Source organism: Rattus rattus, chromosome 7 (genome assembly GCF_011064425.1).
Source record: "Rattus rattus isolate New Zealand chromosome 7, Rrattus_CSIRO_v1, whole genome shotgun sequence".
Lineage (NCBI taxonomy): Eukaryota > Metazoa > Chordata > Mammalia > Rodentia > Muridae > Rattus > Rattus rattus.
The window spans coordinates 12,848,334-12,875,639 of record NC_046160.1 but is presented as its reverse complement, the minus strand read 5'-3'; the positions used below and the strand labels follow the sequence as shown (position 1 = coordinate 12,875,639).

The following is a 27,306-nucleotide window of genomic DNA, read 5'->3' as shown; positions in this document are numbered from 1 at the left end:
AGGAAAAAAAAAGTTTTTTTTTAATAGTTCCAATCTAAGGCTGAGCCAGGGTGTGGGAGTTCCTGCCTTTAAGTCCAGCACTAGGGAGGCAGAGGTCTATCTGAGTTCAAGGCCAGCCTGATCTACAGAATGAGTTCCAGGACAACATAAACTCTAGCAGGGTTGGAGGTAGGTGTGAATGGAGTCTCAGGCTGTAGCCCAGGTTAGACTCCCATCTTTAGATCCTCCTGCCTCAGCCTCCCAGAATGCCAATGCATTCGTCTCATATGCACGGCCTCAAAGTTATTATGTAATCTAGAACCTGGGTTTCTGATCTTCATGGCTCCATTCCCCAAGGGCTAAAATTAGAACACAGACATACATTCAAAACAGGGCCTGGGCTACGTAAGGAATATGAAGAAAAAATCTTAGTAAAATATCAGCACTTTTCCTGTCTGCCTAGCAGTGGTAGTCAAAACTACCTAAAATGTAAAAGGTGTACTAAAACTGACTGGAACTGAGTCATTGAGATGGGTACCACTCAACAGATGCATATTGATCGGCCGCCTACACCACACAGCACTAGCTCTCGTAAAAGCACAACTGCTTCCTGAGACGGTTTACTCCACCTCATCCCTTTAGGTTGTCACATAGATCTAGAATGCTGCTAGCTAATCCAAAAGGCTGCATGGGTTGATTTTTGGCTCAGACAGCATACTTCCAAAGACTGAGTATCAGGGTTATTTGTTCAATCTCTGCAGATTTATTGTTGAACAAACTTACAGAACAATTAAAGCTAACCAAGTGCAACAGATAGGTCTGCCGATTACACACAGCTTCATACCAACCACTTATTCAACCAGTCAAACTCTTAAGAACAGAATCCAAATGACTTTCACCACACTAGTGACCACTCAGCCAGATAAACTTGGGGCAGACCAGTATGCATTCAAGTTGCAGTACTATTAGACAACTTCGTTGAAAAAGCCTAAAATATAGACAAGGACAGACTCCTGTACTATTGTTTTTACACCAAGGCTAAGAAATATAGTAAAAAGCTTGTCCAAAAAACTCGAAAATGATCATTACTGCCCTATTATGCATAATATATTTAAAGTCTAAATAAGAACCTACTGGCTACACCATTCTAAGGTCTACCAGACACTACCAAAGGAGGAAAAACCCAAAACAAAAACGTAACAAACCTTAGCTACATGAAATGCTAATATGTAAGGTTTACAAAACTGCTTTGTCTTTTACATTTTTGCTTGACATCTCTTTATACCAGCTTGGCAAAATAGAACAATGTTGTCAGTAACTGCAAAATCTAGCTCAGATAGTAACAGGTTTTTGCACAGGATAAGGCAATCCATTCAAAAGAACAGAGTATTGGGGCTCAATAATTTTGCAAAGCTGGTTTACAAGGTTTTGTTCCAAATTCAGACAATTCCTCAAACATGCATTTTTTGGTATTAAATTGGCTGTTTGAAAGGGGAAAAAAAGTACATTGAGCAGAATCATCCCAACTTAAATAGTCTGAAAAACTATACCACTAAAACCTCAGCCTCTAAAAACCAGTTTCTACTTCTTGACATTTCAGTAACTCTGCTTATTTCCTGTCAGTGGTCCCTCTGAGCTTGACAGTTTGAGATTGTTAACACCAATTCCCAGTTAATCAGGGATCTGCCATGATGCACTCATGCTGTTAAGAGGACTCAAAGATCATCTTACCCAAGGTACAAGAGTAAAATGAAAATGTCAAAGTCCTTTCAGATCCTGGCCTGTGCTATGTATAGAACAGTTAATGATGTTTAATACTTAATCAACACCATTAAACTTTGAATACAGGCCATAGAAATATGGTCAATAAACAATTTTCTTGATACTTGTCTGATGCTTACCCAATTGAAAAAGTATTAATATTGAACACAAATCAAAACATCTAGTTAGAAACATTTTATTTAAATGTGTCAAATAAAAACCTACATTTCCAGACCATAAGATGTTAATACATTCAACAAAAACAATATTTACTGCTGTGAATTTTACAGAGTAATAATCCAGATCCATTTTGATTAGATGGTTGATGAACCTTCCTAGGTTACACTTTACAGACATAACAAATCCCTTATAATAATGTAAACAAAATAACTTTTCCCTAACGGGTGAACTTGAGAACTTCAGTCCATTCTTTCTGGACTTGCACTTCTGTGTGGACTTCCTGATGGGGAACGACTACAAAGAAAAACATTAAGTTTGGAACCAATTAGTGTAATGAAGCTCCTTGTGTTCAAGTCACAGCAATTCAGTATTTCGATACATCCACAGGATCACATTCCTTCTGCCAAAGACCTATTACTCAAAAATGTACATATCCCCTTTTGACCTTGCTTGGTATTTTTCTTAAATTATGTATGTGGGCTTTGTGCACACAAATTCAAGTGCCTGGAGAGGTCAAAGGTATCAATCAGTCCTCCCACCTGACATAGGTATTAGGGTCTACTTGTTCTGTAAAAAATAGTATGCACTCTTAATAACCATTGGGCCATCTCTCCAGCCCCAGAATTAGGCTTTTCAGAACCATTCTAGTTAAAAACTAAGGTTATATTAAAAAGGACAATTACTTAAAGTTGGGGAGTCATCAAGGGGCTTTGGGCAGGAATAATATAGTTGTAATGTTTCAATTTACAGCTATTTTCATAATTTTGTCATATGCACATCTTCTCCAGCTACATGAGAAAAAACATGTTCCTTAAGCTACATTGCTTCAAGACTAAATAAAACACCTTAAATTTTCCTAACTAAAGTCTTAATACACACACACACACACCACACACCAAAAAAAAAGCCATCATTTAAAAATATTCCCAATCTATACAGCACCAATTTTCCAAAGAGTTCAAAGACTAGAGTAGGCAAGTTATAGTTCTCCAAGAGGCCACATTTTGATAAGATTTGGCAACAAAACATTTAGCTTACCTTCTTTTAGGAGATGGAGATCTGGATTTTGATCGGCTGTTAAAACATGAGAAATTCTAGTTAAGAAAAAGCACCAACCAATCTTTTCTTTTTAAACTTACTACAAAACAAACCCCCAAATTACTTTACAACTAAAATGTCATTACAGCTAAAATTTCAGTGCCAGTCTCATTTCATTTAAAAAGCCAATTTTAAAGGGATTACATTTCCAGGAAAGAGTGAACTGCTGTATAATTACAGTCCTTTTACATATATTTTTCTATAAAGCACATTTCTCTACCTACAACTTTTAGGGCCTCTTACCTCCAAAGTAAAATGTCATATAACATTAATTTCTCCATAAATTCAGCCAAGCAATAGGCCATATATAAATGACATTCTCAATTGGGTTAACAAGGTACAGGTATTTCTACTTAACACGAGCACTGGGCTAACACCCATTTCTCAATAATTTTCAACACTTTGAACTCTTTGTATATTGGTGCTATATAATTACAAGAGCACTAAATCATAGTCTGACCCTACCTGCTTCTTGGTCGTGAAATAGACCTGGATCTTGATCTCGACCTTGAGCGGGATCTTAATAAAAAGGAAAGGGGACACAATTACAAGAATGCCTTTATAACTAAGCACCTTCCCAGAGAGTAGATAGGATAGGAAAGAGTAGAAACAATTACTGCACAAGTCTTGCCTCTCACATGGATCCAATCTAAGAACCACTATTTCAGATGCCTACCTCCACCATACACAATTTGGTCACTACGCCTACAAAGACACAACAGTCCCACTTTCTAACACTAATAACCACAATCACCAAGTGGTTCTATCCAACTGCTGAGCTGACTTTATTCTTGTTATCATAGTTGCTCCATTTGTCAAACCAAGTTAGGCTGACCATATCTTTTGAAAATCTTGGGACCTTATAATTAAGTCTATCTAAAGATGGGTTCAATAACTTTCTCAAATTGATTTATGAGTTTTAAACAGCAGTAAAGTGGCTTTTATTTTATACACAACTGCTTTTCATCTGTAGTACAAATTATTTATAAAAAACAAAAAACCTTACAATGGACTCAAGTTGACTTAAATACATTGAATCCAAATGTAAGGTTAACCCCCTATTCAGGCCAGGTGGCGATGGTGTACTCCTTTAATCCCAAAACTTGGGAGGTGGAAGCGGGTGAGTCCCTTTGAGTTTTAGGATTGGTCTGGTTTAGGATCCAGCCTGGTCTACAGAGCAAGGACTGTTGTCTCATTAAACAACTAAAAAGAAAAAGTCCATTCAGCTATTGCGATGGCCTACACCTTTAATCTCATATTAAGAGGCAGGCAGATCCTGTCTCCCTCCTAGTCTTTTATCAAGCTTGGAGGCAAGCTCTGTCACCATCTTCTTCACCAAGGTAGCATCATGCCTGCCCAGATTGTTCACGAAAATCTGTCCTGAGGTGGGATGTGCTCTTCTTCTGTCCTCCAACCCTAGGTCCAAATTATCTTCCTGGTTTCAGTCTCAGTCCAAGTGCTAGGAGTACAAGTGTGCACACTCAAATATCAGAGGCACCCCATTTGAATTAAGATACTTCACTGTGTCATTAAGACATGACGACAATCCAGTCAGGATCCAGTGGTGGCGGCTCAATCCCAGTGCTCAGGAGGCAGAGGCAAGTGGATTTGAGTTCGAAGCCAGCCTGGTCTACAGCCAGGGCTATAGAGAAACCCTGCCTTGATACTAAAGACACGACAATCCATCTACTAGTAAGCAGGAAAAATGTGCTACATACTGGAAATACCTCGATCCTATTATAGAACCAGACCTAGATCTTCTGAGTGAAGCTGATCTTGATCTACGAAGAGACACGGACCTTGATCGTCGAGGAGATGCTGATCTTGACCTAAAAATTAGAAGTAGTTCTTAAGCCCATCTTGTCGTAATTTTTCCTCCTGTTAAATTTTGAATTTTACAAATTTCTCACCTCCTACCGCGGCTCCTACTACGTGAGCGAGAGTATCGCCTTCCCCTGGATCGGGAATGTGATCTAGATCGTGACCTATTTTTCAAGTTAGAAAAATACAAAATATTAGATGATAACTTAGTTTTAGTGTTTGTGTACCTCTGCTGAAATCAAATCTCAAAACTATTTTAAAATTTAGTATCTCATTTGGAAAAACTCTGGGCCTATTTTTTTTTTTTTTTTTTTTTACTTTTACTAACCTAAAAAAAGATTTGTTAAAAGCTGAATTACAACTTAGAATTACAAAATATAAAAACACCATAATGTGTATTAAAATAAACCTTGCAAGTTTGCAGGTCGACCCTCTTTGGCCCATGGTCTAGTAGTAGGTCTAGTAGATCTAGATGATCTAGAAGTATCTATAGCCGATCGCTGCATCTAGATGTTTTCTTCAATCTAACGACGATCAAACTGACAGCCAAAAGAGCCAGGTGAGGCTTGATTGACGCAAGAAGATTTTTCTAGTTGGGAATGTGGTCAATCTGGTGTTCCTCTTTCTAAAGCGGAGGGGGGCCCCAATTGTAAGCCAAATTTACTGTTACGGCGATCACCGACTCAAATTTTCTGCCCTTTAAAGAATAAGGTGAAGCTAGGTGTAGATGACTCGAGGGGATCTGGCCTCTTATGCTGATCACCTCAAGGTCTAGGAGGATCTTAATTGTCGGATTTGCAAGGCGCCTCAGCATGATATCATAAGGCTCGTGACATTCTGAATCAAGGCGACTGACTCAAACGAAGAAACCTGAAAGGTTTTGACCAGGTTGATTATTAATATATTAACATTTTTAATTAAACAAAAATTGTAAAATACACCTGTACAATTAACATTCAAGTTTATAGAAAAACACTAGTTTCTGCCTTGCTAATAAAAGAATTACTTTGATTAACTAGAATACCAACCATTCCTTCATCAATTAAATACCTGCTTCTTCTTCGTCGGCTATAGCGATGACAGTCATAAGCATAATGTCCCTTTTCACCACACTCATAGCATCTATCATTAGGATCAAAGGGACGACGGGCAGGTGGCCTATCAAACCGAGATCTCCGAGGCATGCCTGTTGATAATTCAACCCTCACTCGAGAACCACAAATCACTCTACAAAACAAGAAAATGCTAATGTTAGAATACACGTGTGACTTCTAAATTTAAACTCAACTACTCAGGCTCTCCACATGCTTTGTCTTTCTTTTGTTTACAAATTCTTGCCAATTCTACCTTTAGTCCTAAGTCTTATAAAGTTATCAAGTGCCTGAAGGGCAGGCATTTGAGGCTGGCAGGACAGCTCCAACCACCACCTGAGCTATTTGGTGAATCCCAGGCCCACAGGCTGGAAACACTAAAAATAAGGCCCACCCCACAGTCTATGATTAGCACCAAGAGTACTATCTAGCCCGTGGGAATATTTTAAAGAAATTTGAAAAGCAACCCACTTACTTCCCATCCAATCCTCGAACTGCATCCTCTGCATCTCTAGGGTCTTCAAATTCCACAAAGGCAAATCCTGGAGGATTTCTGGCAATCCATACAGTTCTTAAGGGCCCATAGTAACTGAATGCCCTTTCTAACTCTCCTTTACCAGCGCCAGTTCCCAGGTTACCAACATATACCTTGGTTTCTGTTTAAAAATGCAAACAGAACAAATGTTATTCAATGTGTCTTAAGTTTGAATTCATTTCTTTTAAACAGACTATCCTGAAAGGGCTGTGCAACTTACATGTTTTGTTTTGGAGACCTTGAGGCACGCTGAGTGCTCTCCCACGGAGCCACTATTTTATCTATACATCGCTTAACTGACTCTCACGCCTCAGCCATCCAGAGGCAGCTAGGCGTAAAGGTGTAGGGCCACCGTGTCTGGCTCCCTTTATTTGGTGGTCTTCACCAAGGGCTAAATTTTACACCGTGAAATACTAAAAGCCAGACTCATGACCAAGTTCTGGCGTTCTTAAGAGAACGGAAACGCTGGAAAACTCTGCAACGGATCGTGGTAGAAAGGGGTGTGGGGTGGAGGTGGGCCGCGGCCCGGCCCGGCCCCGCCCCCCAGTCCCGGCAGCCTCGGGCACGCCAGCGCGCGGGCTCTCCTAGCCCGGCCTGCTGAGAGGTCTATAGTGAAGAGCAGGGCCGAACCAGTTCCCATCTTCCACAGCAGGCGCAGGCTCATCCAAGTCCCCGCCCCAGAGCTAGAAGCCACGCTTGAAACGGCAAAGGAAAAAAAAGGGGGAAAAAAAGCCGCTGGTTGCAACGGTCTTTCCTTCACGCTACTCCTCAAAATCCGACCAATTGTTGGACGACGCGCGGCTCGCAGCTGCCAGTTTCGTTCCGTCTCCAACCCAACCCGAATCTTAACGCCCAGATCTCCCCGCTCCAGTGGCGGGAAAGCGCTGAGGAAATGCGCCACCACGGTCGTCAATGTGCTCAAAATGGCAGCCGCGGCCGCCGAGGGCGGGGGGGGGTGGAGGCGGGCGGCAGCGCGGAGAATGGCAACGCCACCGCGGCGACCCCGCCAGGCTTCGGCCTGTCCAAGAGACCAAAATGCCCCAGCACCTGGGCCCTAAGCGGCACACATGCCCTCCAGTCCCGCTCTCCCTCCTACTCCCCGCCCCCGCGGCCTCCGGCTTCGTACGGCGTGCGCCTAAGCCGCCATTACGCACGCGGAATAACCGTCTCCAACCGCCGCTCCGACCCTGCGGCCTCGCTCTGCTCAGTCGGAGGACAGCACCGTCCTCCCGTGGGCCCTAGCGGCTTACCTCCTCCATACCGCCCGTAACGTGACATGATGGCCGGCCCGCGTACTCGGCTCTAGCTTGCAATGCTCACAGCGCGAGTAGCACGGAAGCGGCTACACAACCTCCTCAGCCAGTGATCCCGGCGGCACTACAAGGAAGAGGCCGGATTCGAGCTTATATAGGCGGCGGGCGGGGATTTTTTTTTTTTGCGCATGCGTTCTGTCAACGTTCTGCGCGGCACAAAGGAGCTGGGCGGAAACAGCCTAGAGGCGGAGCGGAGGGAACTGAGAGACCGACTCTGGAAGCGGGCGGAGGGATACGTTTCCATGGGAACGCCAGGATCTCGCCCAGAAACCTGTGGCCTTCCGGGCGGTCTCCTGCTCCCTCCCCTCCCCTTCCCCTTTCCTGAACCCTAAGGATCCTCCTAACCTCTCTCTCCCAACCCTTTTATCTCTTCATTTTAATCTAGGAACTGACAGCGACAGTAACCTTAGTACGGGTACATTAGACCGTTCTGTGAAAGTCTGTAAAATTTAAACGCTGATGTCGCTGTCGCCACCTTTCGGTTTGGGGTACCTGGCCTAGTCTGCTGTTCAGTGATCTTTAAGGCTCAACAGAGGTAATTAAACTATGACCAGAGTGAAAATACCCCCTTACTCCACAGTTATGCCTAGTGGGCATTGCGTCACAGGCCTCAAAAGAGATGACTTCCCACAGGGATTTTGGATAATGCCTCTCCTATTTGCACTGTCAGTCACTAATTTGTCACCAAGTTTGATCTGAATCCTTGGGAGTTTGCTGAAACAAAGGGATAGAGTTGGGGAGGAGGGGTTTCTGGCAATGTTAAAAATTGTGGCAAAACTGTAAAAGTTTGCAAGCATAACTGAGCCGAGACTATCCTTAAATTACTTGCATCTGAAGCACAAATTTATTTTTACCTTCTAATGATTTGGATTTTTTTAAAGTTGTGTTTGAATTTTTACTTAAAACCTTACAGCTCAGCCACTCAATACATATCAAGTGAAACTCTTTATGTTAGAGTTGCTTAAAATCTGCCTTTGAATTTTGCATCTGCCAGAATTCAGCTCTAAAAATAGTTAAGTTCTTTTTATCAACCACCAAAAAACAAACAAACCAAAACAACAGACATTACATCAAAACTACTTGGAATACTCAGGGGTTGGAAATTTTACACATAAAAGAGGAATTTCATCTTTTTCATTCATTCGGTGTGTGTAGATACAGGTGTGGAGTGCAGAGAAAGGAGTCCTATTTGGTCAATAAAGCATGAGACTCTTAAGTGCTATCAATGTATATGCATGTTGATTTTCAAATATTTAGATTTATAGAGTGTCTCAACAAAAATCTCTGGCAAGAAAATAGAAACTCTGCACAGTATATTGTTCTGCCTCAATCTAACTGTTGTTTGCTCGCCACAGGGTCTCCTGCAGTTCATCCTGGCCTCTCACAGATTCACTATGTATAGAACCCAGAGCTTCTTTTCATGGTAGCAAAATATTCTTCTAATCTGAGTTACATCCCCAATCCCTGATTTTTTTTATCTGCTTCTCTTCTGAAAATCATTGAGCAATAATTATAAAAAAATTATTCTCTTTGAAGGAATAGCAATTGCATAAAGTCTAATTAATTACACTTTTTCGTTTGGTTGGTTTTTTGTTTGTTTTTCAAGATGGTGGTCTCTCTGAGTAGCCCTAGCTTTCTTGGAATTCCCTCTGTAGACCAGGCTAGTGATGATTTCACCTAGTACCTAAGGCAAGGGGAAAGATCACTTTTTTTTTTAAATATAGTTTTCCCTGTCTAGCTGTTTTGTTTAAGATTTATTTATTTATTTTATTTATGTGAATACACTGTTGCTGTCTTCAGATGCACCAGAAGAGGCATCAGATCCCCAACACAGATGGTTGTGAGCCACCATGTGGTTGCTGGGATTTGAACTCAGGACCTATGGAAGAGCAGTCAGTACCCTTAACCACTGAGCCATCTCTCCAGCCTAAAAAGCTTACTTTTAAATCTTGCTTTGTTCACTGTTTTAGTTTCATTTTTAAATTATTGTCACTGTTAAGTCAGATGAGGAAAATCCTAAAGTAAGACAAGCAGTTTAAATGTTTTGTACAGCTGTCTCTCTTTTTTTAACACAAAGAAATATTCTAGCTGGGTGGTTGTGACACATGCTTTTAATCCCAGCATTTGAGAGCAGAGACAGGCAGATCTCTGAGTTTGAGGCCAGCCTGATCTATGAAGAGAGTTCTAGGACAGCCAATGTCTACAGCCCCTCAGGAAAAAAAAAAGCTCTAACAGTGGTCTTTTAATGTGTATTTATGTATGATCTATTTACCCAAGTACATATTCACAGAAGGTTGCTCTAAATATCCATGTTCAACCACATACTTTCATTATTTCTCTATAAACCACGATCATCTGATCTCCCAGAATGCTTTTAGAAATTCTGGAAAGGAGAGGTTCATGGAATGTATAATTTCATCATATATAAAAAATGAATTTCTCATTAGCAGCATGCTACATGCACTCCATGCAGTTCTAAACTTTGAAGGTAGAGAGAGCAATACTGAGGAGCTCTGAGTGCTTTGACCACCTTCCAGCACACAGGGCGTGGTAGCTTGTGCTTGTAATTCCAGCATGCAGCCGGCTGAGTCAGGAGAGCTCTGGGTTTGAGGACAGCCCCAGGGCATGGAAGACCAGGGTGGGGAAGTAAGAATGTGATAGTAAAACCAGGAAGAAGAAAATGAGTGCAGAGGATGCTTAGAGGTTTAAAACAACCCAGGGAATGCCAGGTTTTCTGAGGAACACCTTGTTATATTAAAAAATGTAAAAGGAATCTTGATGCCCTTAACGAATCATTCATGTTCTTCCTTCTCCGAAGAAAGCTGATGAGCAGGACTGGAACTGACTAACGCTCTAACTACAGAGCTGGACTAGGCTCAGGATTCAACAGTTTATTCAGTACCATTTGGGAAGGAGAGAACGGCGAAGCTAAGGGGAAATGTATATAGTTTAAAACAGGACAATTCTTGGAGCCTTTTCAAGTGAAACTCCTTAAAATTTTCTTACAGAATAATTTAATGTTTACAAAATTGTTTAGGATAATGTGGACAATGTAAATTTCAAGATTTCTCCATGAGAGATGCTGACCCTTAGACATAGGACTTACCTGTGGAAGCTTTGTAACTGGCTGTGGGCCACACTTAGAGAAACAGTTTAAAGACCATTGACTTTCTTTGATCTAGACCCTAGAAATGATTTGATTCTGCTGTAAATTAATAAATAGCCAAGTGTTGCAGCATGTGCTCATAATCCTAGCGTGTGGGAGGTAAATGTAGAAGGGTTACAGCTAGCTTGAGACCAGCCTATTGTAGGCAGGGAATTATAGAGCGATCAGAGCTCTGAAGGAGATTCTGTCTTTAAAAGATGTTTAAAAGGCTGGCAAGATGGCTCAGTAGGTAAAGGGATGCTGCCATCCCCGAAGATCTGAGTTTGATCCCCAAGACCCATTTGTTGAGAGGAAACCTACTTGTGCAAGTTTTCTTCTGACTTCTACATGACCTCTGTGTGTGTGTGTGTGTGTGTGTGTGTATTTTTTTAAAGATTTATTTATTCATTTATTATATATAAGTACACTGTAGCTGTCTTCAGACACACCAGAAGAAGGCATCGGATCTCTTTACAGATGGTTGTGAGCCACCATGTGGTTGCTGGAAATTGAACTCAGGACCTCTGGAAGAGCAGTCGGGTGCTTTTAACCACTGAGCCATCTCTCCAGCCCATGTGTGTGTATTTTTAAATTTTAAATGTATTTAGTTAAAAAATAATAATAAACATCATTTTCTAAGGAAAACCCCACCACTCAGGAGGCAGAGGCAAGCCGAGTTCTTGAGTTCCAGGTCAACCTGGTCTACATTGAGAATCCCAGGCCAGCCAGGATTACACAGTGAGAGTAAGACCCTGTCCCAAAAGTTAAAATAAAAAAAAAAAAATCAAAAGAGGAGCAGGCTGGCCTCATGGCCCACACCTATCATCTCAGAATTTGGGATATAGAGGCAGAAGGGTCAAGAATTCAAGGTCATCCATCACTACATAGTTTGAGACTAGCCTGGGTTACATGAGGCTCTATCTTAAAACAAAATGGAAGAATAAGAGACAGAGATTAAAAAAAAATATTTGGGCCAGGTGGTTGTGGTGCATGCCTTTAATCCCAACACTTGGGGGCAGAGGCTGGCAGATCTCTGAGTTTGAGGCCAGCCTGGTCTACAGAGTAAGTTCAGGACAGTCAGGACTGCTCAGAGAAACCGTGTCTCAAACAAACCACACACACACACACACACACTCAGGAAAATTTGTGTGTATACTTAATATGTACAGGCTTGCCCTATCCAATAACAGTATAACTATTTACACAGTCTTTGTATTGTAAGTAATGTAGTTGTGGTGCGCACTTTTAATCCCAGCACTCGGGAGGCTGACACAGGTAGATCTCTGAGTTGAAAGACAGCCTGGTCTACAGAGCAAGTTCCAGGACAGCCATAGCTATACAGAGACTCCCTGTCTTGAAAAAATAAATCAATAAAATGAATAAAGTTTCTAAAAAACAAACAAACAAGTAATCTAGAAATGATTTAAAGTCCTCAGGAGAGTGTGCATAGCTGAATGCTACTTTATATAAGAGATTTGAGCATCCATATGTTCAGTGCTGTAGCACGAGACAGCTTTTTCTTCATGTATAAGGCCGTAGGTTCAGTCATCAGTCTCCCCAACCCCCAAACAATACTTAAAATTCCAAGAGCCTGAGGGTAGCTCAGTAATAAACACTCATGAGGCTGTAGGTGTTACCCCTAACATCATAAATAAATAAGCAGGAAAAATCCAATTCTATAGGCATGGTACTGTATGCCTATAAACCCAGCAGCCGGGAGGCAGAGGAAAGAAAATCTTGGGACACTCTAGGCCAGCCTGATTTTTACAACAGTTTCAGGTTACCTAGGGCTATGTTGTAACACTCTGTTTTAGTCAGGGTTTCTATTCCTGAACAAACATCATGACCAAGAAGCAAATTGGGGAGGAAAGGGTTTATTCAGCTTACACTTCCACATTGCTGTTCATCACCAAAGAAAGTCAGGACTGGAACTCAAGCAGGTCAGGAAGCAGGAGCTGCTGCAGAGGCCATGGAAGGGATGTTACTGACTTGCTTCCCCTGGCTTGCTCAGCTTGCTTTCTTATAGAACCCGAGATACCAGCCCAGGGACGGCACCACCCACAATGGGCTGGGCCCTCTCTGCTTGATCACTAATTGAGAAAACACCTTACAGCTGGGTCTCATGGAAGCATTTCCTCAATGAGGCTCCTTTCTCTGTGATTAACTCCAGCTTGTGTCAAGTTGACACACAAAACCAGCCAGTACAGACGCTGTCCCCCAAAAAGCAAAACAAGAGCTGGGGAGATGGCTCAGGGGGCTGAAATGCTGCTGCATAGGATGAAGGGCTGGAGTTGGAACCCCACCGAAGCAGGGCAGTAGTGTTAGTTACCTGTACGGGATCCCTGGAGCACGCTGACGAGCTGTGTTGCCAGCATCAGGGGACTCTGGTTCCAGCAAGAGACTGCCTGGGTAACTAAAGGTAGAATGTAACTGGAGAATGAGAGTCTATAGTGGAGAATGTGAGTATAGTATCCAATTTGAAAATAGCTTCATAAAGGCCAGGGGGAGTCGAACTTTGTCTTCAGGCAGAACCTGGCTGTCACCTAGGTGCCTCTGGATAACCTTAAGAGAGCCACTCTCCTTAGTTTTATCCTTACTTCCAATTTTGCTTTTGGTTTGTTTTGCTGCTGTGGTTGCAGTCTGGGGGATATAACCCAGGGCACTGTGCACATTAGGCAAGAACTCTACCCCTGAGCTACAGTTTCAGTATTACCCACTGCCATTCAGTGCACCACATGGCTTTCCCATGCACAACAGAGTCTTCCAGGGATGTGTGCTATCCACATGGTTTTCTGGAGGTTATTAATTATAGCTGTTAATTCCTTGAAACATAAGTCTTAAAACCAAATATTTCTCTAAAATAACACCCCTGAGATGGTCCTTATCAACATTTTAAAAAAATGTAACATTTCTCTTTTTCCCTTTGCCCCCTTTATTAAAAGTTGAATTTCTGGGGTTGGGGATTTAGCTCAGTGGTAGAGCGCTTTGCTAGGAAGCGCAAGGCCCTGGGTTCGGTCCCCAGCTCCGAAAAAAAGAACCAAAAAAAAAAAAAAAAGTTGAATTTCTTTGCTGGGCACGGGGGTCCATCTTTTTAAGACGCAGAAATAGGTGCCTTTGTGTGAGCTAAGGCTAGTCTGAGTTAATGAGCTCCAAGACAGCCAGGGCTACGTGGGAAGACCTTGTTTCAACACTCCCCCATAAGCTTTGTCCTTTGAACTGAACAATACACACCTTCCTTAGCTTGAACTAGAGAACTTTACAGGCACCGTTTCTAACCAGATTCTAGCCTCCTCCTGAGAAGGCAAGAGCTTGTGCAGCTACCACAGAACACACAGAACCGTGAGCTTATGCAATTTGTTCAGTGACCAACAGGGTCCAGAAGAACCCTACCGATTACAAAGGGTTTACTCTTTAGTGCTTAGTTTTCTTTAGCACATTCTAGACGAACTTTTCAGAAATCCATCCTCTGGGTATGTAAAGCGATCCTCTCCTTGTCTGACATAGATCATAGAGAATACCCTTATGCTGCATCTCACAGCTAGTCTTGCGTTTGCCTCCATTTTAACAGCAACACTTCAGACTGAGCTTTGTGTGGAAGAAGAGACCCCAGTCAGGAGTGCAGCAGCTACTCACAGTGCAACTCCACCTCAGATATTCCTACCTCTAACCAAGGAAGCAAACATGTCACGGTTCCAGAGACATGAGGACAATGACGAGTACCTGTTAAATACCTTTAGTCTGAGTGAAGGCGAAACTGAAAGAATGACAAGAGTAACTAGATCAGTCAATCTCAGGGACAGTGAAACAGAGGACAAGTTTGAGGATGCCCATGAAATTATCCCTGTGGCAACTACAATGAGCCTCTTGTCATCCTTGGAAGAATGCACAACTGGATTGTATTTGTTTCTAAATAACAGATTCTCAGACGCCATCAATCTTATTCACCCATGGTCAAAAAACAGTTCCTATCATGCCCTAATATACAGTATGTTTATGGTTGTCAAGGCCATCCTCACTTTTGAGCCACAGGATATCCAGATTGGAATGAATGCTGCAAAGGAAGCTCTGAAAACCTGCAACAATTTCCGGAAAAAACCCAGGATAATGACTTTATCTCGCCTAGTGAGTAGGCAGGGAATAAAGTCTATCAAAGAGGAGGAGTTACACGCAGAAGTATGCTATGCCGAGTGTCTAGTCTTGAAGTCTGCCATAACGTTTATACAGGACGATAGTTTGCTGAACTTCCTTAAAAGCGGTGTCAATGTTGGGTCAAGCTATCAAATATACAAAGACTGCCAGCAGGTCTTAGAACTTATGCCGGAGAACCAAAGTAAAACCCACAGACACCTAAATGGAGGGATAAAATTTGGAGTTGGAGTATTCAATCTGATGTTTTCACTTGTTCCACCAAAATCACTTAAACTTCTCAATATGGTTGGCTATTCTGGAGACAGAGAAGTGGGGCTGGCTTTGCTTCACGACAGTGCATCGGAACCCCATATAAATAACATCTTAAGTGTGTTCACTCTTCTCTTTTATTACAACTACGTGCGTGTAGTTGTTGGTGTTGAAAAGGCTTCTACTGCTGCTACAGAGAGTCTCTTCCTGGTCTACCTGGAGAAATTCCCCAACTGTGTTGTACTTAAATTTTTTCGTGCACGTTTTAACATGCTAAATGGAAATTTTGAAAGTGCAAAGTTAAAGTTACAAGAGTGCATTATTACTCAGAATGAATGGAAGCAGGTTCATCACCTCTGTTACTGGGAACTCATGTGGTGCCATATTTTTTTGCAGAATTGGAAGCAGGCATACAACTATGCCAATCTATTGTTTCAACACAGCAGGTGGTCTAAGGCGATCTATACATACAGCAAAGCCATAATACTGGCCTTGCTTCCTCCTGATTCCGTGGACTCAGAAAACGAGAGCTTGAGCTCCTACTTCTTACGTGTGGATAGCCTGAGAATCAAATTTTTAGGCTCTTCTGTGCCGATAGAAAAGTTTATTGCTGAGAAGAGTCAGCGCTATGGTACTACAACGGGCTGGTTTACAGCACAGCCCCTTCTGGAATTCATCTACGCCTGGAGTGGCTTCCGAGTCATGAGCAAGAAAATAGAGCTTATTTCAAGTTGGCTAATGATAATTGACAAAGGAAAAGAGCTTTTGAATGAGAATCCAAATGAGGAGTATGGCGTGGACGACATGAGCTTGCTAAATTTGCTGAAAGGCCTGTGCCTGAAGCACCTGGGCAAACACCTGAAGGCTGAACACTACTTCATCCGTGTGATCAGGAAGGAGAGGTCGTTAAAGTACGACCACTATCTGGTGCCCTATAGCTACTATGAACTGGGAATGCTACACTATCTGAAAGGAGACTATACTAATGCAACCAAAAACCTCGACAACATAAAGAACTATAAGGACTATTCCATGGAGGCCCGGCTACAGTTTAGGGCTCATATTGCCCTTGAACAGATAGCTAAATTAGAAAAGTGATTCTTAATTCAGTGTGCTTCTGTGTAGTATGAGTGGAATATCTGCAATTTGTCAAGTAATTGGTGGGTAGAAAAGGAATTCCTCTGTGAAAAGCAGAAGTCCAAGCGGCAGCTGCCAAGACCCTGCTAAGTAACTAAGAAAGGGACACGCCATTGCTTTGCCCTCTCTCCTCCTCCTTCCCCATAAAATGCAATGCTCGGACCAAGAAACGGAGTGACGCACGTTCTTGCAAAAGCAAAGGCAGGTGCTGTGCACTGCAGACACAGTCCTGAGGGAGTATGCTAAGAGTTTTTAAACTTCCAAGGTTTAGCCTTCCTTCCACTAGATACTGAATATGCTTTGCACATAACAGTGAATGCTTAACTGGTAAAGAAATGACCTCGGTCATGACTGTTTCAGAAACAATGGCACACTGAGTACTACAAACTCTGAGAGGGGTTCTCTTACAATCACTTCCATTGGCTTTTATAGCAAAGACCATTTCCCCCTCTGTGATAAGGAATATCTTTTACACTTTTACATGGGGAGCACTAGGAAGCTCTAGTGTGAATTTCTAATTTGCCAGAGAATAGAGAAGAAAGAAGTCTATTCACATATAAACCATATGATGATAATTGGAGGAAATCAAGACGACTGGGGAAATAGCTTAGCAAATAAATCATTTGCCACATAAGCATGAAGACCAGAGTTTGGCTCCCCAGAACCCAGGTAAATTCTTGTGGATGGGTGGGTGGTAGCCCCACTTGTAAGAGATGGGAGTCGATGCGGGTCCCAGGAACAAGCTGGCTAGTTAGATGAACCACGTCTGAGAGCTTCAGGTTCGGCTGAGAGACTCTGCCTTAAAAGAGTGAGGAGCAATCAAAAACTTCTAATATTACCCTGAGGCCTCCATAGGCACAGGCACAGAGATACACTCCTACACACGTGTGTCCACAGGCACACTTTACACATCTGAAAGATTAAAAAGGAAACATTTTAGGGGAAAAAGATGAGGCTGTTGAGGGTACAATTAAATGATGAACCCTGTGTTGGTGTCTTCTCTAAGGTGTAATTTCTACTGAAGACCAGCTGGTTCTTCAACACCTTTAAACCATTGAGGAGCAAATGGTAGCTATAGATTTGGGATTCAACAGTGTTTTACCTGCCTTAGTGATAAAACTAGTGCCCAGTTTGCAGACCAGTCAGTTGTTAGGAAAGAGCCAGGCGGGGTGCGCGGACTTATAACGCTGTCGCTCCCAGGCTGAGGCTCCATGCCTGGGCTACATTACACAGACCTGTGCAGAGGACAGGAAACAAAACATGAGGTCGATATTGGGAACGATGCTCTGCCATTAAAGTCATTAACGTGCAAGGCCCCGAGTTGGAACTCCAGCACCCCACAAACAATAATGTGTTCTCTTAGTTTCCTAAATTTGGATTGCGAAAACAAATTATCTTAATGCTTAATGGGTGTTGTGGCCAAAGGATTAAATGTAGGAGAGGGGGGAGGAGAGAGAGAGAGAGAGAGAGAGAGAGAGAGAGAGAGAGAGAGAGAGAGAGAGAGAGGGAGGGAGGACGGAAATGGTAACAGACCATGAGTCCATCTGGAAAGCACTACAACTGCTGAGCCATCTCTCCATCCCCTTTCCATTTCTTCTCAAGACAGGGTCTTATGTAGTAGGCTGTTCTCACATCTGTAAACCTGTCAACTGGGAGGTGATGACAAAGGATCAAGGTTTTAGGGTCATCCTGGGTTACAAAGTGAGTTAGAAACTAACCTGGGCTACATGAGTCTGTCTCAAAAACAGGAAACAGCAAAGGTCACTTCCATGGTTTACATTTATTGCTTTAGAGTGCAAAACAGAAACACGTCCATCTTAGAGAAATAAACCAGTCTTCACCTTATGCCAGAGAAGTCAACTCTTCTTCTCTGTGGTTGTGGATCTTCCCCTGGGCAAGGCACGCGGTCCTAATCAGTTCAAAGACCCTCCACTTTTATAATTGGAATTTTTAAAGGACATGGTGTCCTGGAGATGTTTTTCCAGATACCATTCTTTACTTTGCTTGGGTACACAGAATACATTACGTTAATCTTTGTAGTGCATAGGTCTTAGTTCCCTATACTCCAGTGTCTCTGCACTCCCTCTCTCTCTCTCTTGACCTGGGAAGGTGAATCCCTGGCCTGTAACATGCTAATCAATTCTACCATCGAGACACAGTATCCACACATCAAAGGGCTAAGCCTAGAGGCTAAGGTAGTCTGCACAGCAAAGTGAGACCCCAGTCAAAACAACAGTAAAGGAAACAACAAACCATTGCTAATGATTTTTAGGGTTGGGATGTAAGTCAATGATAAGGTACTTACCTAATCTGCTTGAAACGCTGGGCTTCTCAAGCACCACCACAGCCCCATATACAGTGAACACTTTTAAGTTCTTACAGTGCCTGGCATCCTGTATGTCCCTGGGCTGTGTCATGTGTCCCCCAGACCCCACCCCAGTCTCCCTCAGTGCTGTGATTTTAGTACGTGCCACTACTCCAAGCTTATGCCATGCTAGGATCAGACCTAGGAATCCATACGTGCTGAGCAAGCACCAGGTCTACATGTCCAGCTCAGACACAGGCACAGGCGCAGGCGCAGCGGTGCAGCGCCAGGTCTACATGTCCAGCTCAGACACAGGCGCAGGCGCAGGCGCAGCGGTGCAGCGCCAGGTCTACATGTCCAGCTCAGACACAGGCACAGGCACAGGCGCAGGCGCAGCGGTGCAGCGCCAGGCCTACATGTCCAGCTCAGACACAGGCGCAGGCACAGCGGTGCAGCGCCAGGTCTACATGTCCAGCTCAGACACAGGCACAGGCACAGGCGCAGGCGCAGCGGTGCAGCGCCAGGTCTACATGTCCAGCTCAGACACAGGCACAGGCACAGGCGCAGCGGTGCAGCGCCAGGCCTACATGTCCAGCTCAGACACAGGTGAAAGTGCAGGCGCAGCGGTGCAGCGCTTTACTAAGGACTCTGTACACCGATTCAGGACAGTCTTGAGTTCCAGACTAGCCGGGGCTACACAGTGAGAACCTATCTCAAAAGACAGTAACAATTTTTTTTTTAAATTTTAATTTAGTCACCTAGGTATGGGGGCACACACCTAATCCCAGCACTTGGGAGGCAGAGGCAGGTGGATATCTGAGTTTGAGGCCAGTCTTGTCTACACATTGAATTCTAGGATGGCTAGGGCTACTCCTGTCTAGGGGGGGAAAGGAGAACAATCAATATAACCCGAGCATCTACTTTATGCTGGTTGTGTTAAGAACATGGTTGCCAATAAAACAAAGCATAGTCCCTGCCCACTTTCAGAGGGCGTCTAGGGTTAATGATGTCTTAGTTATGAGATTTTATAGCTGAAATGGTTTGCGGTTATTTTTTTAAGATTTATTTATTTTATGTATATGAGTACACTGTTCCAGTCTGGGTTTGGGTTTTCTTTCTTTTTTTTTTAAGATTTATTTATTATATATAAGCACATTGTAGCTGTCTTCAGACACACCAGAAGAGGGCATCGGATCTCATTACAGATGGTTGTGAACCACCATGTGATTGCTGGGATTTGAAATGAGGACCTCTGGAAGAGCAGTCAGTGCTCTTAACAGCTGAGCCATCTCTCTCCAGCCAGGGTTTGGGTTTTCTAACCACATTTTCATTTCTAGATGAAGTGAGTGAAATCCAGTCAGTGGAACTGTATGCATTCACAGTTGCGTGCCCACCTGCAAGCAAATAAACACATCACAACACACACACACACAACACACACACACACACACACACACACACACACACACAAATGAAAAGAAAAAACCTGTTTTTAGCCATGTATGGTAGTGGATTCCTGTAATCTTAGTATTTAGGAAACAGAGTCAGAAAGATCAAGAGTTCAAGACCAGCCTCAACTTCCCAGCAAGTTCAAGGCTAGCCTGGGCTAAATGAAATCCCTCACACATACCTAAAGAAAAATAATTCTAGTTTTTAGCAGAAATCATAGCAACAACACTATAGCAATATTTTCTGTGGGGGGTGTTTACTGTGTGGGGATGTGTGTGTGTGTGTGTGTGTGTGTGGATGTGTAGGTTCATGTGGGTGAACACATGCAGAGGCCAGGGAGTCAATGCCAGGTATGTTTCTCTCTCAATCATTTCTGTAGTATGATCTATTTTGTGTGCCTGGCCCTTTAAAGGACCCTATGCCTTTCAGTGTCAGTTGCCTCTTGGAATTCTGGGAACAGGAGAGGATATCAAAAGTGAGCAGAGGCTAGGAGCTGGCAGAGGGGTTGGGGAGTAGCAGGGAGTAGATCTAGGAGACAGAAGAGTAGGGTCAGAGAGTAGAAGAGAAGACAGTTGGTGACAGTTGAGCCAGGAGAAGCCGAGCTGGGCCAGAGAAGATAGTGTTAGGGGACAGGAAAAGGACCCACAAAGTAGCTAAAAAAAAAAAGTCTACCTTTGATGCCCAAGGTGGGGAAGGCTATTTGTAGGAGAATGAAACATTAAAAGACAAGTGGCCACCAATGCAGGCTAAGCAGAATGGGAGGTAAGATTTCAAGTACTGTAGAGCAAAGGGCAGGAAAGGGAGGGATGACACTTTGTTTCAAATAGCCAATAGAGTGCTAAGGCTATGGCTGGGATGCCCTCTCCATGGCTTTCAGCACCCCTTTCTAAATTTTGGGGTGTTTTGTTTATAAAAAAAAGTTGAAAGACTAGCTGAGCAAGTGGAACATGGGTCGGACTGGAGAAGCTTGGGAATCAGAAATGGAGGAAATGGGAAAATGAGGTTTCATTCCTCTGCTTTCTGAAAAGGTAACAGAGTTGGCTGTGTAGTTAGAGAAACAGAGTAGAGGCAAAGTTGAAAACTGTCAAATACAAGAAAAGAGAGAACAATTAAAGCTCATTCCCAGTGACTGAACCAGAGAGCCAGAGTCCCACCCCACCCCACCCCACCCCACCCCACCCCCAACTCCCCCGCAGAAAGAAGAAAAGGAAACTGTGTCAGGGGGAATCAAGTCAAAGAAATGGAAAAGCAGGAGGATGGCCAGGCAGGCAGTCTTTTTCAGAAGACAGAGTTACACCCACCACCTTTTGAGGACAGCACTCGTGGGTGACAAAAGCTCCAACAGCGTTCCCAGTTGTTACAGAGCATATGCCTGCTAATGGGGATGATCCACAGGGTTATAAGGAAACAGAAGTGACAGGCTTAGGTGTTTTAAAGAGGCAATGGTTTCTTATGGCATGGACTCACCCTATGTGAAACAAACTCTAAATAATTGGGCTACTCAGTTGCAATGGTTGCCATAGTGGAGAGAAGCCAGGAATTTGGAACAGCATCACAGAGCAGGGAGAATTAAAATAGCGAGGAACCAGTTGATAGGTGAAGGTCTTTAGGCTGATATACAAGAACAGGTTCAATTTGACACCATCAGAGAACAATATTGTTTAGCAGCATTACGAGCTTGGGACAACGTTTAGGAGCCAGGAAAGAAGTCCACATCCTTTTCAAAAGCTCAGGGGAAGGAAGCCTTCACTGTCTTTTTGTTTTTTGGGGTTTTTTTTTTTTTTTTCAAAGATTTGTCTCAGCAGTAAATAAGATCATATCAGACCCTGACACAAGACAAGTGTTGATAGAGACCCTAGCATTAGAAAGTGTAAATTTACCTTGAAAAGTCATGAGACTACTGAATGAAGGCAAGAGCAGCACCCATGAATGAAAGTATGGATGATATTGGTTCCAATGATTACCATGCTAATATAATAGGTCAAGGTCTCCAATATCGAAAGGCCTAGTGCTTTATTTATGGGAAATATGAACATTTGAAACAAAGTTGTGAACAAGGTATCTCTAAGGGCAATGGTTTTTCTAAATATGGACCCAGAAAGAAGGCCCAGCCTTCCAGGGATGGCAGGCGATGTGGCAAGGGCTGCCATCAGACCATGTGTCTATGTTCAAGAGAGAGAGCCAAGGCAATTTCTTGCCATCGGGAAACAAAATGGAGGGCATGGCTCGAGGTCCCACAGCAAAAAGTATGAACTGTTTGCCTCTTGTCAGTCAGGAAATAACACGCAGGCAGAAGAACCTCAACTAAGTAATCATGGCATTGATGCACGCTGCTACAGGCAGTGCTGCTCTAGACTTGGCCATAAACATGTTACTTACACTATCCCCCCAAATTCAATGTTAGAAAATAACTTACTGGAGTTCATGGTCCTTTGCCCTCAGGGACGTTAGGCGTGGTCTTGGGAAAGAGCAATTTGACTCCCCAAGGGTTCACTGCACATCCAGGAACTAGACATGAAGGTTTCAAAGGAGAAGTTAAAGTACTGGCTATGTAAAAAGAGAGATGTAGTTTAACACAGGAGATGGGATTGCTCAGCTGTTATTGTTTCCCTCCATTAAAGACAAAGCTGCTCTGGGAGATCAGGAGGGTTTGGAAGGACTGAAAAGGTGTGTTCTGGCAAACGGTTGTGAATGATCAGAGGCCAGAATTAAAGCTGTAAGTGAATGACATTGAAATAGAAGGCTTGGGGTTGGGGATTTAGCTCAGTGGTAGAGCGCTTGCCTAGCAAGCACAAGGCCCTGGGTTTGATCCCCAGACCAAAAAAAAAAAAAAAAAAAAAAAGAAAAGAAAAAAAAGAAATAGAAGGCTTGGTGAATGCATGATCTGATGATCTGACCATTTCACAAAAATCCTGGAACTCAGAATGGCCACTTGGAAAGGTCTATACCCACTTTCTAGGAATTGGTGAGTTATCTCAGATAAAATAAAGTGAGCGATGGCTTAAGTGTGTGGGACCAGAAGGTCAAATAGGAACATTAAGGTCTTATGTGACTGACATAGTCATTAACTTAAGGGACTAACATTTATTACAGCAGTGGGAAACTAAATATTCCTTCAGTGCCACAGATGATCTCTAAAATAAAGGGTGAAATGGAAGATGCTTCTGGGAAAATGTCTTCCATTCTGAAAATGTCATCCAGAACAAATATAGAATGTGCAGGTTGTCCAAAGACAGGGCACAACAGGGGCTGAATTTCAAAATGTATAAGGGGTTGGGGGGAAGACACACTGCTGAAATTACACCAAGGCTCTACCCTTAAAATGGTTAACTAAGAACCTGAATGAATAGAGCAATTACCCTTAACTAAGGAAAAATTACAGCTTGCCAAGTCAAATGACGAATTTGACCAATTATTAAATGTGTTAGAAGCCCCAAAGTTTCATGAAAAAATACCATGTTAACAGAAAAGACTTCGGCTGGAGAGATGGCTCAGTGGTTAAGAACATTGACTGCTCTTCCAGAGGTCCTGAGTTCAAATCCCAGCAACCACATGGTGGCTTACAACCATCTGTAATAAGATCTGATGCCCTCTTCTGGTGTGTCTGAAGACAGCTACAGTGAACTTATATATATTAAATAAATCTTTAAAAACAAAAAACAGTAAAGATTTAAAAATTTTTTTTCTATCACCTGTCAATAAGTCAAGGAAGTTATAAGAAAATGTTCTACTTGTTCTTTGTGTAACCAAACTCCATTACCCTAAGGGCACCAAAATAAATGAAATCTGGCAGATACATGTGTTTCATTTTGCAAAATTTGGAAAACTAAAGTTTATATAGCATACCTTTGATACATACTCAGGGTTTCAATAGGCAACTGTTTTGAGTTCTGAAAAGGTTGGTTCTGTAGTTACATTTACTAGAAGTAATGGCTATTATGGGGATACCTGTACAAATTAAGACTGACAATGCCCCTGCATATGTCTCCAGTGTAAAGCACATTGTATATCACACAATCCTACAGGGCAAGCAGTTGTAGAAAGATCTAATCATACCTTAAAAGAACTGCTTATAAAACAAAAAGGAAGACTAAAGATCCCCAAAGACAAAATAAATAGTGCTTTTAACTTTAAATCTTTTCTGAACATTAATTAAAAAGGGACAACAGGGGGCTGGAGAGATGGCTCAGTGGTTAAGAGTGCTGACTGGTCTTCCAGAGGTCCTGAGTTCAATTCCCAGCAACCACATGGTGGCTCACAACCATCCGTAATGGGATCTGATGCCCTCTTCTGGTGTGTCTGAAAAAAGCTACAGTGTACTCACATAAATAAATCTGAAAAAAAAAAAAAAAAAAAAAAAAAAAAAAAAAGGGACAACAGCAACTGAGAGACCCTGGGTTATAGAAAAAAAACTGGAATTAAATCAGTCTATATACTATAAGGATATGTTAACATCAGAATGGAACTCAGCAAATGCTTTGCATTGGCAACATGGCTTTATTTGTATTTATACAGAAAATAAAAAGATGTGGATAGCATCAAAACTAATAAAGCTGAGGTGAGCAGGGAAGGTCCTCTGAAAACCTTGGCCACTGACCCAAAAAGAGCAAAGAAGAGAGCCTGACCAGCCACTGCTTTCCTCTTCCAGCCAGAAAAGCCTGGACAAGAAACATTCAGCTCCTATCCACTCACAGGCCTATGTGCAGGACTTTGGTTTCCTGTTCTACAGAGCCATCCACAAATGGGGACTATAAGCTAAAGGCTTATAAGCTCACAGAGCTGGGGACAGAGATTAAGAGAGTTCAGTGTGGAACTCCAGAACACAAGATGCTAGAAGATAAGATATTTCAGGAGTATAAAAGGTTCAAGAAAGGGGGGGGATTTAGCTCAGTGGTAGAGCGCTTGCCTAGGAAGCCAAGGCCCTGGTTGGGTCCCAGCTCGAAAAAAAAAAAAAAAAAAAAAAAAAAAAAAAAGGTTCAAGCGACACCCAAGTTAGAGGAAGAGAGGCATGGCTTCTAGGTTATCTCAGTTGTGCATATGCTCTGAGAGAGCAACAGGTCACATCAGACACCTCAGAACCCTGGGAAAGACATTGGGAAGAACAGAGAAGCAACTTCAAAACTGCATAATTAGTACCTAAAAAACAGTGTGTGTGTGTGTGTGTGTGTGTGTGTGTGTGTGTGTGTGTGTGTGTGTGTCAGGGAGGTATGATATATTTTGTGTGTGACCTTTTTAAAGGACCCTATGTCTTTTTTTTTTTTTTTTTTTTTTGTAGGACCCTATGTCTTTCAGTGTCAGTTGCCTCTTGGAATTCTGGGAACAGGAGAGGATATCAAAAGCCAGCAGAGGCTGGGAGCTGGCAGAGGGGTTGGGGAGTAGCAGGGAGTAGATCTAGGAGACAGAAGAGTAGGGTCAGAGAGTAGAAGAGAAGACAGTTGGTGACAGTTGAGCCAGGAGAAGCTGAGCTGGGCCAGAGAAGATAGTGTTAGGGGACAGGAAAAGGACCCACAAAGTAGCTAAAAAAAAAAAAAAAAAAAAGACTAAAAGTTATCTCTCTCCCCCTCTCTCTGTGTGTGTGTGTGTGTATTATATGCATGTATGTATATGTGCTGGCATGGCAGGCACTTGAGGCAGATAGAGGTTGACATTAAAGGAGGTTGCACTGGAAGCATAAGAAGCTGAGTTCATATACCCAGCAACCAACATCAGAAGCCAGACAAGGCCCCAAAGTTTAGTAGATTGTTCAATGGTTAAAGGAATTTGCCACTATTCCTGATAAACTAAATTGGATGATTTATTTTATTTTTTCCATCTTTATTAACTTGGGTATTTCTTATTTACATTTCAATTGTTATTCCCTTTCCTGGTTCCCGGCCAACATCCCCCAACCCCTCCCCCTCCCCTTCTATATTGCTGTTCCCCTCCCCATCCTCCCCCATTACCACCCCTCCCCAACAATCCGTTCACTGGGGTTCAGTCTTAGCAGGACCCAGGGCTTCCCCTTCCACTGGTGCTCTTACTAGGATATTCATTGCTACCTATGCAGTTGGAGCCCAGGGTCAGTCCATGTATAGTCATGGGTAGTGGGATGATTTATTTTTATTGTTGCTGCTGTTGTTAATTTTATTATAGACAGGGTCCCAGCATGTGGCTCTGGCTGTCCTGGAACTCAATACTGTAGACCAAGCTGGCTTTGAATTTACTGAGATCCACTTGCCTCTCTGCCTTCTAAGTTCTGAGGTTAAAGGCTTGTGTTCCCATGCCCAAAGTCCACTTTACTTTTTGAGTCAGACCTTCTCTCAGAACTTGATGCTTTGGGGAAAATGGCAGGCTAGCAGGCTTGAGATCTGGCAGTCATAACCCCAAACCCTGAGGTTACAGATCCATGCTGCCATGCTAGGTTTTTATGTTGTGGTAAAAAATAAAATGTAACATTTTCTATCAGTTCCCCGGAGCCGAATCCGCTCACTCTGGCTGCTACTCTGCCATGGGGGTCCCCAAGCCGCCCTCTCCTGGCTGTCTCCCTCTTAGCTGCCCTCTCCGTGCAGTCCCCTAGGCGGTAGTTACCATGCCTGGCACAAACATACATCTGGTTCTGCCGGCCCTTGCAGGTTCTCTCTGTGCGGGCAACAGAACCAGATCTCAGCCATTTCTCTCACACACAGTCCTCTTTAGCCCAGTAAATCAAAGTTCCAGAAACTTGTAATTTAGCAATTAGATTTACTTGTTAAATTCTCAATCTACAATACATCCACACAATAAACTTACAACCAATTGATAAGGATATAAACTGCCTACCTAGATAAGGTAAATTTGCCTATAGCAATTCACCCCAGCTACCTCGGCAGTTCAGGACCACCCTGATCCGGGTCACCCTTCCCTGTCTCCATCTTGAGTCTCCTTCCTTCCATCTCCTTTTCTCCCTCCCCACAAAACTTTCTCTCTGCCTTATTTTTTTACTGTCCTGTCATGGCCTTGATCTAACTTAGGCCAGCCTCGCCTGCATAATGACACCAACCTACACTTTTATGTGGGAGAACTCAGGACCTCATGTGTATATAGCAAGGACTTTACACTCTGAACCTTCTCACGAG

The 27,306-nt window shown here is 42.9% G+C and overlaps 2 protein-coding genes across 7 annotated transcripts; one reads left to right on the top strand and one right to left on the bottom strand.

Annotated features, from left to right (window-relative positions):
* Positions 1 to 719: 719 nt before the first annotated feature.
* Positions 720 to 7,878, bottom strand: Srsf7 (serine and arginine rich splicing factor 7). Of its 6 annotated transcripts, none has more exons than XM_032908834.1 (8): positions 7,716 to 7,878; positions 6,406 to 6,586; positions 5,890 to 6,066; positions 4,929 to 5,003; positions 4,737 to 4,847; positions 3,484 to 3,537; positions 2,959 to 2,994; positions 720 to 2,214 (listed from the first exon to the last, which is right to left on the bottom strand). In XM_032908834.1, the coding sequence occupies exons 1-8, from the start codon at positions 7,741 to 7,743 to the stop codon at positions 2,160 to 2,162; spliced, it is 717 nt and encodes a 238-aa protein (XP_032764725.1). In that variant the 5' UTR covers positions 7,744 to 7,878; the 3' UTR covers positions 720 to 2,159. The 6 variants fall into 6 exon arrangements, with proteins under 6 accessions (XP_032764725.1, XP_032764726.1, XP_032764727.1 ...); XM_032908835.1 differs by having other exon boundaries at positions 4,746 to 4,847; XM_032908836.1 differs by having other exon boundaries at positions 4,770 to 4,847.
* Positions 7,879 to 8,137: 259 nt separating this feature from the next.
* Positions 8,138 to 16,624, top strand: LOC116904873 (tetratricopeptide repeat protein 39B-like). The gene is made up of 2 exons (XM_032907471.1): positions 8,138 to 8,313; positions 14,492 to 16,624. Exon 2 carries the CDS (start codon positions 14,605 to 14,607, stop codon positions 16,417 to 16,419), a length of 1,815 nt encoding a protein of 604 aa, XP_032763362.1. The 5' UTR covers positions 8,138 to 8,313; positions 14,492 to 14,604; the 3' UTR covers positions 16,420 to 16,624.
* The last annotated feature ends 10,682 nt before the right edge of the window (positions 16,625 to 27,306 follow it).

What these genes read in the sequence shown, in the direction of transcription:
- LOC116904873 (XM_032907471.1), top strand. Translation starts at nt 14,605, where the DNA reads ATGTCACGGTTCCAGAGACATGAGGACAATGACGAGTACCTGTTAAAT.
- Srsf7 (XM_032908834.1), bottom strand. Translation starts at nt 7,743, where the DNA reads ATGTCACGTTACGGGCGGTATGGAGGAG. An exon ending in TTACGGGCGGTATGGAGGAG is followed by an intron (nt 6,587 to 7,715) that starts GTAAGCCGCTAG and finishes ATTTTTAAACAG; the next exon opens with AAACCAAGGTATATGTTGGT. An exon ending in ATAGGATCGAGGTATTTCCA is followed by an intron (nt 3,538 to 4,736) that starts GTATGTAGCACA and finishes CTTTTTATTAAG; the next exon opens with ATCCCGCTCAAGGTCGAGAT.